General features: G+C 53.1%; 1 protein-coding gene across 1 annotated transcript; it reads right to left on the bottom strand.

Moving 5' to 3' along the window:
- Nucleotides 1-9,878, bottom strand: CSUI_011117 (rna pseudouridine synthase superfamily protein; the record flags this gene model as incomplete). Its single annotated transcript, XM_068071218.1, has 4 exons — nucleotides 9,106-9,878; nucleotides 2,962-8,583; nucleotides 1,785-2,231; nucleotides 1-1,270 (listed from the first exon to the last, which is right to left on the bottom strand). Coding segments are annotated over exons 2-4 (6,897 nt in total), but the record flags the coding sequence as incomplete, so codon positions are not given.
- Between the last annotated feature and the right edge of the window lie 1,599 nt (nucleotides 9,879-11,477).

Genomic DNA, 11,477 nt, shown 5'->3' with positions numbered 1-11,477 from the left:
TTTCCCTCCCGCCCCCCCTGCATAACCCAACTTGCTAGCATTTAGGCCACCTGCTACTTCTCCAGTCAGACGATCGAAAGCCATCCCACCACCACCGGTACTAGCACGAGGAGCAGATGAGGTTCCAGGAATACCGCTAACCCCTTGGGGTTGAACAACTTGGCCCGTCACGTCAGATACAGATCGAGGAACGGCACCATCTCCTCCACTAACAGGAGGACATAGATTTGATAGGCTGCCACTCGCTGATGGGGAATGAGAGGCGGCATTCGCGTTCATATTCGAAATCCAAGGACGTTTGATCTCTGCTTCTGTGATTCCTAATTCATAGAGTGTACGGTAATACAACCATGGATTCAGTTCCCTAAGGTCACCTGAAAGATCAACATCCCCCGCCTGAACAGCATCAATATAATCTTCAGCAATATAAACAGCTCCAGCACAGAAGAAATCTCGATGGCATTTCCACTCAGTAAAGTCGACCTTACTACTTAGTCTCTCAACCCGTCCATCTCCAATACGGAACCATGGGCCATCTTCCTCGGGTCTAAGCAAAAGATAATGCGAAGTCTGAGCCCCGCATCCATCACCTCTACTGTCTCCTTCTCGGATCAAAAGAGCGAAGAGAGAAAACCATTTCTCTTGGTTTGGAGTGGCCATACCCCCACTCATACTACTACTGCTACTACTATGCCCACTCCCATTGGGACCTCCCGGTACGGCTACTCCTCCTTTGCCGTTATCACCCCCTGTATTCGTCCCTCCATTTGCATGACCCTTGGAACCGGCTTTTGAATGTCCGTCTTCACCGTGATCGTACGTGGAATCCTCTTCATCACTGACCGCCAGTTCTTCATCTTCTGTGAGATCGGAATCTTCTTCTTGTGGCTCCCTAGAAAGTTTATTGCCTTTGCGAGATAGCTGAAGTTTCTTTCGCAACCTTCTTCGCTGCTTTTCACGATCGGCGGTTGACGGGCCTCCTCCTATGTTCTGCTTCGTATTGTTCTCATTACCACCGTTATTTCCTCCTTCACCACCTCCAGGGCTTGACGACGGGGTGCGTGATTTCGTCTGAAGTAGTTTATGCGCATCTAACCGCAATGGGGCATCAAACAACTCCCCCTTCTTACACTGCTTCACCGATTGCAAGTAGACGAAGAGGACTTCTGGAAAGTGCTGCAAGACTTTTCCGCAAGATTCTAAGGCTTTCTGTAAGCTATGGACGTGCTTACATCGTGTAAACCCAGCGGAGATGTCAGGCACACCGTCCCTGAGAAGAAGAGAGAAGAAAAACGAGACGACACAACGAGGAGGACATGGGCAGCACTTTGTGAAAGGCAACCTATCACCTACGCGTTTACATACAGATGGAACCGAATTTGGCGGCACGGGCGACCCTCTGATTCTTATGCAAACGCAAGTGAGGAGAGTTTTCTCGCGACATCGAGATCTTATCTTTTCATTCTTTTCCCATTTGACCATCTCCACACAAAGAGTGATCGGGTCATTGGGACGTGACGGGTAACGTCCGGTGGAAGAAAACCGAGGACCGACGCGATCACCGATCCACACGGAAAACAAGCAACCTCCTGAAAAGTTCTTCAGCTAAAAACGGGATGACAGGCGCACGAATCTGGAAAACATGGTCATGCATGCATCTAGGCACAGACCTGTAAGCGTATCGCTTAGCAGGAGACCGACACTCAAAACAGTAGAGAAAAACAGAGTAGGAAAAGTTTAAACACCGCAAGGAGGCATAGCAGCCAATATCTGTCAGTGCTTACGCGTTGAGTAATCCCGTCGATCGATCCGAGGACGAGAACAGCTCATGACATGTTGCCTCGAGATGATCACAGGAAGTGAAAGCGACTCCATCAACATCTGCCCATAGGCCTCCTCCTGCATCAGGGCCTTGACCAGGAACTCCGCCTCCACCTCCTCCATTCTCACTTTCACCACTTCCATCCGTCGGTTCGGGAATATATGAGGTACCATCCGAACCAACAACAGACGCAGTCACGACATGTCTAGCTGTTTGATAGTCCTGCTGCATTTGACGGGTTTCCAGTTTGGCCTTCGCCAGTTCCCTCATCAGAAGAGAGAACAGCTCGGTGTGAACTTTGACCAGCGGGTCTGGGACATCCATCTTCTGGACATCATGCATATGAAGAGCCTTCAGCACTGCCTTGATGTTTGGCTGCGGGGGCATGTCCACCATCATCTCGGGATATCTGCACGAAAAGAGCCAAAGCATTTTACATCTCTTCTTACGTATTTCACTTCTTTCCGCCTGCCTGTTCGCGGCCTACTAGAAGAGACGACGACCGCTCTCAAAGTCACTGTATGATGATGATGACTGCTCTGTCACTGTATGAATGTACGCGGCAAAAGACATCTGGTCCCATTTTTTCTACAGCCACCACTGCATGTCTGCTCGGCCCGCTGACCTGAGCGGCCTTCATCCACAATGTATGACATTATGCAGGACAGGGTAACACCGAGTCTCCACTAAAACAGCCTGTCTGAAAAAGAAGACGAGCAGTGACTCGGTCATCAGGAGAACTAAGTCTACCCTTTCCAGTATACTTTGCAAATGAACGAAAGGGAAGTGAAGCCAGTATGATCTGCGCATGCAACAAAGAGCGTGCCTGCACTCATGAACACTCATCCGGAACAACTCAAGATGCCCCAGCCCCACCAACCAGCGACAACTCTCCCTCGATAGGGTTTACCCGCAGTGTAACCTCCACCGAAATGCACCCCGCTACGAACACCGTACTCTGGCATGCGACGCATGCTCGCGACATGCTAGGCTTCTGCACAGAGATCCAGTAGAAGATTTCACCCCGCACTCTTCATGAACGCCGTCCACACTGAACCAGCACAGCGGAGCTGTCGAACGACGACCTCGGCTGTTCATCGAACAAGGACAAACCCAACGCCTGGAGGCGGTTGACTCACCTGTCCATGAGATCGCAGCACAAGCATGTATCTCTATCCAGCTTGAGCTGCTTATAGATCATATCAACATCTTCTCCGGTGGAGGAAGTACCGGCAGATGACCCTCCTGCTCCTGCTCTTCCTCCCCCTGCCCTGCCCCCACTCCCATCCTCTCCACACCTTCCATCAACTCCCCCTCCCACCGCCAGATGCGTCTGTCCGGCAAATCCGTGACTCCCAGACGCCGCTGTGGCATGATACGCAGTAGATCTACACCTGCAGCAGCACGTACACCTTCTGCAGAGCGTACAAAAAGCCACTCGTGAATTTGTGGGGGAAGTTGCAGCAGGAGGGGGAGCTCGACGAGAAGGAGAGTTCTTTGGAAACAATTCTGCACCATACCATTTCCAGATTTCACTTGGACAGATTTCCTTACGTGCCGAAGAGGAGGATGAAGCTGTCAACTGTTGAAGCCGCTTGCATGCAATAGTGACAGGCCATAATTGCATGTAAGCGAAGGTCTGCTGTAAGGCACCAATCAGGGAGCCATCAGCAAAGGAGGGAATCTGAGCAGCCAATGAAGAATCTTGAGCCAGTTGTTCCGCTGTAGGAGACTTGATGAAGTCACTCTTCCACATGTAGATATGCTTTCGAAACTCGCACAAGTGAAATAGACAGTGGACAAAGAGGGCAACGTAGTCAGCACCAAGAGACGAGTCTAACGCTGGGACAATAGGATCAACATATGACAGAAGAGATGCAGTAGGTGTCTTGATTCTCTGCATTGCAAGAGCATTCCCAGCCCCTGCCCCACCATTCGATCCCCCGGCAGAAGTAGCATTCGAGGCATTGTTGGTTGTATTGATACCGCCTCCTCCGTTTCCTCCTGTCAAAGCTAATGCTGCAGCACTACATGAGGATGATACCTCCTCAAGAGCCTTCGCAGCCCGCTCAGGGATATACTCCCAGATTCGATGAGGACGATAGACTGGGCCTCGCGACCATAAAGAAGAAAACGGCGGTTCAGCCTTCCCCTTTACAAGAACAGTGCCCTCTTCATCCATGAACCCAGCCTGCTTATTGAGTCTTGCGTGACTGATCATCTTCTGCCATCCACGGCTGGTCGCTTCATTGCTGAAACTCCAGTGTGCCCACGAAGTCACAGACTGCTTGGGGTCTTTGAAGTTCACGACCGTCAGCTCAAACCGAACATTTGGGAAGATCCAATCATCAGGGTACCAGTCCTGACGTATGGCTTCAAGGAAAACGCTAAGATGACTAGCTTCGGAGTCTGTGCCTGTTGTACCTCTCGGATGCAATAGCAAGCGATACGCGAATCCACGGCAGTATCCATGAGTAGGGCTCTCGAGATCATTCTGTGTCTTGGCCACCTTCCAGAAGTTCCGTACATAGAAATCGACCGTCTGACAGTCCTTAGTATTTCCGCTATTGCGATTTCGTGAAGATGATGAACCCCCACTTAAACCTCCTCCCCCGTTACCACCACTGCCGTTCCCGCTTCCACCACCTGAGCCTTTCTTCCCTCCGTCACCTCCCCCCGTCCCTCCTCCGCTCTTGTTGTTGTTATTGCCATCTCCTGGAAGACTGTCATTACAGCTCTTGCCAGAACCACCGCTGATGTTGCTTCCTGAACCAGATGGACTGCTGCCTTCACCTCCGTCTCCGACCGCCGCAGACGTAGAGAAGTTATTCGTTGTACTTTCTCTGCATGTAGAATTCATCGGTCCACTTCCTAGGATATTCTTCATAGCAGCAGCGCCAGCCGCACCCGTACCCAAAGTACCAGAAGGTGACCTGCATCCCCGAGGGACAGAATACTCTCCTCGTGGTACTTTACGCTGACCCGCGGCCCCCCCGGTCCCTGAAAATTGTCGCAGGCGTTCATCATTACTGTTTTCCATGCTGTCTCTCATATCAGTCATATCCGCAACAGTGCCTTGCTTGCCGACACCCCTAGATCCGCTGCTAGAACTAGTTGAAGAAGCCGCTTTACCTTTAGCATGACTGCCTGAACCACGAGCATGATTACTGTCACCATAGCTACTACTAAGAAACGTGTCCCCCGCCTTGAGACCTGCAGTATTACTTCCACGACCTCCTCCTCCTCCCCCAACCCCCTTACAGCCAACAGTTTTTGAGCAAGGCGATATCGCTGTAGAGCTCTCAAGCGCCGATACACCGCAGCTCCCACTAGGACTACGACCTCGTTCGCTACTAACACAACCATTCTGCAAGACCCCGCCCTGTTGTACAGTATGATGACCCACCGGCATGCTCGGGTGGTGGCCATGCCCGATACCGCTGCTTTGATGAAGACAACGCTCGCTTCCACAGCATGCGAAAGAAGTTTCATCTAACTCTTCACTCTCACTTGTATGCTGAGTAAAGGGACTTTCCTGCCCTGACCGAAGAGGAGCTACATTTTGTTGCGGGCAACAGCCCTCTTCATTGTCACTCCTTGGGCCTATGTCTCCATGTTGGTCGTGATGTGGCTTCTTCCTTCCCGAGTTCTTCGGATTTGTGGAATGCTTCTGCCTTCCCAACAACGGCAAATTTGAAGAACTGGGGAAGTCTATTTTAACGTTTCTAAGAAGACCCGTTCTACACTCGGCTTCTGTAGCACCGACTAAGGCGTCTGGTCCTGGTCCACCGCCTCCCCCACTCACAAGCAACCGAGTACCAGCACTTCCTGGCGTTGCGGCCACGTCAGCAGCACCCCCCCGTAGTAGTAAATTAGAGCACGAACAATCGGAAAAACAGGTTAGAGAAGGGTGGGCCAAAGACGAAGAAGAAAGCGAAGGATTCTGCGCAAGAGCACCACTTAGAGGGTCAAGAGAAGTGTGCTGCTTTGGCAGATCTCCTCGTGCGCTAGAAGAGGCAGCCTCCACAACATTCCCACTTAACAAGCCCACACCGGCACTCATTCCTGAACGGGGGTGAGCAACGCAAGGATACCCAAGGGGAGTTACATGGCCACGAGCGCAGCAGGTATAGCAGAAAGCCTGGGGGGCTGCATTGTTGTTGGGGCCACCATCCAGCTTACACGTCAGTGTATCGTCAAACGGAGGCACAACTCCCGAATACTGACCTTCGCAGTTGGTAAGTCGGCCCGGCCCACGTGACCCTACAAATGACGAAGGAACACCGGAGGTTGTCGTCTCTGTGTCTACAGAAGAACGAGAGATCCCCCCCTTCGTCGCATCATCGACAAAACCAGTTCGGTCGCTCCTTGGAAAGCCCCCACTTGCTCCGTGCCCTTGCTGCAAGGAAGACACCGGACCCATCTTACGATGCCCGCTGCCGCTGCCACCACCAGACCCGTTAGACGAACGGGAAATGCCATGGCTACAGTCTCCACCGCGCGCAGCCGACAAAGCCGGATGGCCCGTCACAATCGGAGGAGTTCCACAAGAGACAGACGGAGCAACCCCTCGTTCACTGCATACCTCCGACACAATATGAGATCTGTGATGCGCAAGTCGCCCTCTCATATGCTGGCTTGTGAAGAATTGCTCCGCGTCAGCTCCCACGACGCCTGTTGCGGATCTTCCTCTCCCACGACACGTTCTCTGTACGCTGCCACGCGTAGCCGGCTGACCCTCCGCCATGCCAGAGGTTGAACCGAACCACAACGGGTTTGTCGATTGTTTTGTAGGGTCTGGAAAGCCTGACCTACCTCGTACGACCACAGAGCCGCTACTAACGCCCTCTCCAGCCGCTCCTTTTCTATTTCCGTCGACCCCCCCGCCTCCCCCCTGCCCGCGGCCAGAGGAGTTTGTCGCCACCCCAGTTGCAGAACTGGCCCAGGCGCTACCACGAGAATGACTGCAGGTTCCTCGATCTCGGCAATCGCGCTCTTGTTGACACGGCGGACTCGAATCTTTCTTAGGTGTTTCGCTATTCACCGTAAGAGAAGATGAAGGAGGAAGAACAAAGAGCTGATCAGCAAATGCTGTCTGAGAACAAGGCAAGAACGCACCGCCTGGAGCCGGTCCCCCCGCGGTAAGAATAGCACGTAGGTCATTATGTGCGGCCGGCATATTGCGAAACGCACTCAAGCTTGCATGATGGATATGACACTCATCATCAGAAAGAGATCTCTGTCGAGCACCCATTCGACCACTGTGAAAGAAGAAAGTATTGACGGGGGCCTTGGCAGGGAGACTTAGATCCGGATGACCGCTGACACTCCTGAAGTTCATATCCCCCTGCTTCATAGCCGCCGCCATATCGTTCCATTTGTTAGCTGCACGTACATCGTCGTCACCATCATAACCCTCACCACCACAGATGCCGTCTGTCTGAGAACGGGCATCCCCTTCGGTCTCCAGTTCCACTCCTGCAGTCTCCTCAACGGTTCCCGATGCACAAGAGGCAGGAAACATCATCGCTCTGCTGGGAAAGCGACTATGGACGGCGCGAGAGGCGGTGCTGTTCGACGAAGAAGGTGAGGACACAGCACCCGTCTCTTCATCACTCACTGATCCTAGAATTTCCCTCTGATGATGAGAAGGCGGCGGCATGACGCCTCCTCTCCCTGGTTCCAGTCCTAACCCCCACGACGCTCCCGTGACGCCATAGGCCCCCATGGCATGTGCTGGACACGGAGAATAAGAAGATATTTGAGAAGAGAACTGTCGTCTGCTTTCGCCGACAACAACTCCGCCGGCACTGTTAGGAACACCCACTCCGTAGTAGTGAGGGGGGGGGACACTTCCTCCACAGGTCGACGTTGCCGAAGCTCTACGTGAAGGAGAAGATAACGGATGCTGCAACGGGGAAGACGGTGCAGGAGAGAGAGACCCGTCTGATGGAGATGAAGGTGGCCAGGGTGAGATATATGGAGGTTCTGACCGTGTAGACGCAGGAGGTGGAAGTAAAGCAGAGTCAGAAAAGGTAGCAGGAAGGGGAGGAAGAGCAAGCGCAAAACAGCTCTTCTGCATCGGAGAACAGGTGGATGAAGTTTCAGCCGACGAAGAAAACGTAGAAGCCGACACAGGCTTCGAAGAACGACAATTATCCCCTCGCGCGCCACGCGAGATGCGGGAAGATGAGAACGAACCGGAAGACGAGGGTATAGAAGGCGAAGGGAATGGCGGAGCGTGGCGACCAGGAAGTGAAGAAGAAGTAGTGCCCCCGGGACCTACGCCCCCTGGAGGCGAAGACACGCCGTTGCCCATGAGGCAACGACAGAGAAGAGAACGCGAACGCGACGCCGACGAACAGAAGTCGAGAAGAAACGAAACACAGGCCAGCAAACACGAATGAAGAAAAGAACGACAGAGTTCGCCGAGAAATTGAACGTTCAACCCCGGAACATGATAAACAGCGATCACCCAAAAAAGAACAGAGAGTTCTACAGTGGAGGCTGGGATGGGAGAAAAGGAACAACCGAACCACCCTCACCTAGTGCGGAGAAAGATGGTAGTGCCCTGAAGAATCAAACCCCACGAGGGGGTGACTCTTCCACGATCTTCGGCCCTTCCACAAGCTAGTCTAGTGAAGCACCACCACGGGGAAAAAGTCCTGAAGATGAAAAAGCCAACTGCGTCCAGATGAACCGAGTTCCCTCTGCTGTACAAATACGTCGAGGCAGAGGAGCTCGAGACAACTTGAAGATACCTGCCAGCAATCAGCAACAACCAGAGCATAAAAAGTGTGATCCTGCACTCTTCACTATTCACAAATTGTTGCCTTACATAGCAGTTGATATGCATCAAAATCGTAAACGTCAACAGCCTACTCATGCATTCGCCGCTACTTACAAACCTGTCTATGCGTCTAGGCTTCGACATAGGCGTCGAAGCTTACATGCAGAACGTTACACTACGCACGAGACCTACGCCAGGGGGTATCTTCAAACAGAAAGATCACTAGAACGCAGTCGGACATGCCGGGAGCAAGGGTATACCAGAGCACGAACCCGAACAAGAGCCTGTAAATAGCGGGACGCCATCGGCACATTGATGAATGCAACCACTGCCGTCTGAGACCTACGACATGCACTAGCAGGTACGCTCGCTCGCCATTTACTTAGTCTCTAACCGAGACGAGGATCAGAAAAACATGCACAGCCGCAAAGACATAATCCGGACCCGTCCGTTCAGGTGCCACTCGGTCTGGGAAGACGGAACCGTGACGTACCTGCATGCGGAGCACCCAGGCGGCTAAACAGACAGGAGAACGGGGGACAAAGGAAGGATGAAAAGTAGAACACCACCAGATTCTTCCTCGCAAGGACGTGACCGCAAAACAAGCTTATGTGGGGAAAAAAAAGAAGAGCGACCTGTCGGAGGCCAGCTGGCAAAATCCGGAGAATATCACGTGTGAAGGACGAGTATTGAAAGAGGCACGGGCTACACGGAAGTGAATGGGTAACAAAAACTCAGATGGTTGTATGTAGAACAGCTGGGGCATGAAACGGAGTGTCTCGTTTAAGCACAATAACCACTATCATGGACAGCAAAACACATCCGAGAGAAACCATTGCTAAACAAAGCAAGAACCACATTGCCACAGCCGGAGAGAAACCATGGGAAGCTAAAAATCCGAGGAACAACAGCAAGTCCTCCTCCGCTCCTGGTAGCATGTGATACCTGGAACGCCGTGGAGCGTACTGGTCTCCCCTTTGCTCTTTTTGGCCAGTGTCCTTCGAAGCGAAAGTAGAAAGCGACAAAACCTCTTGTTAACATCATAGCCGCGGGGAATTGTCAGCTTCTGTCCAACTGATAAATGGACGTCGCCCCCGCACGCCAAGAGAAGAGAGAGAAGACCGTGCCAGCTGGTGATACGTTCACGTGGTTTGGAGCACTGCGGGGTCGAGCCCTGCCAGCGGTCCCTTTGGTCACAAAACGGGAATACAACTGAATGCAACAAGCGCTTACATAAGAGAATAGAGGCGAGGAACGTCGAACACTCCAGGAAAGAGAACCGAACAGCATCCACAACCCAGCTCCTCGTCTGCGGCTCGTGACCGTATCATGCTGCTTGTCGCTGTTCCCAGTAGCAGGTTGTCACCATACGTATCCAGTATTGTCCGCCTTGTATTAGCACATGCTTGCATTAATAAATAGCGGGGGCCAGCCGCCCAGGGAATATTAAGGGTCCAACCGCCACGCGGGGACACTGTATAAGCCGCTTGGAGCCCTCTCGGATGTTTCGTCGCGATTGGGACGAGGATGCTACTGCTTCACCACGCTTCAGCCAGAACACGGTTGCACACTCCTAATGCAAGGCTGTATGTTTCTTACCTTCCAAGGTTTATTCCGATTACAACGATCCAGCAGCAGGGCCTTGTCAAGCCACAAGACCAGTACCTTGAGTCGAGGTGGGAGCGCCGTTTGCGGCACCACGGAAAACTGCTTTCCCCAGGAAGCATGGCACCCGGCGAATTTGGCACCCTTCTTCGGGTTCGGCCGCCTTTCTCAGTGTAGAACGGTCACCTAGGCGATCATCCGGCCCCGCTCCCGAAACAGATCAAGCAACACCAGAGACGCACAGTTACTTGAAGTGCCGGTTGCGTGCAACGGTCTGCCTTGTGCCACGATGGGACTTCGGCAGTTGCCTTATGCTGGCTGCAGAATGGGTGTATCGGCTGTCAGATTGGACGGGGCGTCATGCTTGTGGTTGAAATAAGGCGGCAGAAGACGTAGACCCCTATAGGAAGGAGTGGGAGGCCGACATGGAGGCACGGTTGGGGCAGGTCTCCGGCGGCCGGCAAGCTCTGAGCCATCGGACGCTGGTCGATCTGCGTCCTTGCCCGAACAGTACTAACGAAGGACCTTCTTCACGCTTCGTTCAGCAGCGCGTGTTATCGGTCCCCTCTCTGGCGCCGTCTGCCCACAGTGAGGCTGGCCGAGCCTGAAAATGTACTCTTTTCTGGCGTTCGTCATGTGGAGGCGTTTTGGGTTACTTGTTTCGACTGCTCTTTGCGGTGGTGAGGCGCACAGGAAGACCATTGCTCTGTGTAAGAGTTTTCTATTTGGTGCAGCATGCTTCGAGATGCTTCGGAGAAGTCGGGGGGCGGATCAGGCAACTGGTGTCTCCTGTGCTCGGTGACTTTTTGTATTGTCCGCCCGTCGACGCTCGTGGCGCACCGCCGCATCGTGACACAAGACGAGGCACTCCGGAGTACTGCGCCAACAATTTACATAGGGAACGAGTGACGGGCACCGTCGCCGACATCGATGAGGCCCCCCCGAACAAGAGCAGAGGGCACGTGTGCATGGAAGAGACTGGGTGCATGGCAGACCGCAGCCGTCCAAGATCGGAAAGTAGCGAGTGTAGCGCAGTGAAGCGAAGAGGAGGTACGTAAGAAATGTGTGTTCCTCCCTCTTCTTTATCAAATGGCGTTTGACGGCTTCTGCTGTCCTCCTGGCAAGGCGCTCGCAGTACCAGTGCAAAGACACTCTCTCAGACACAGGTTGGCAAACTGACTGAGACCCTTGCGCGCCTCTCCAAGTGCTGCGTGATGTGCCAGCTCACGGTGTCGGATCAGCCGGACGGGGCGGCGCGGG

Source organism: Cystoisospora suis (genome assembly GCF_002600585.1).
Source record: "Cystoisospora suis strain Wien I chromosome Unknown contig_9783, whole genome shotgun sequence".
NCBI lineage: Eukaryota > Apicomplexa > Conoidasida > Eucoccidiorida > Sarcocystidae > Cystoisospora > Cystoisospora suis.
This window is presented reverse-complemented; position numbering and strand designations above follow the sequence as displayed.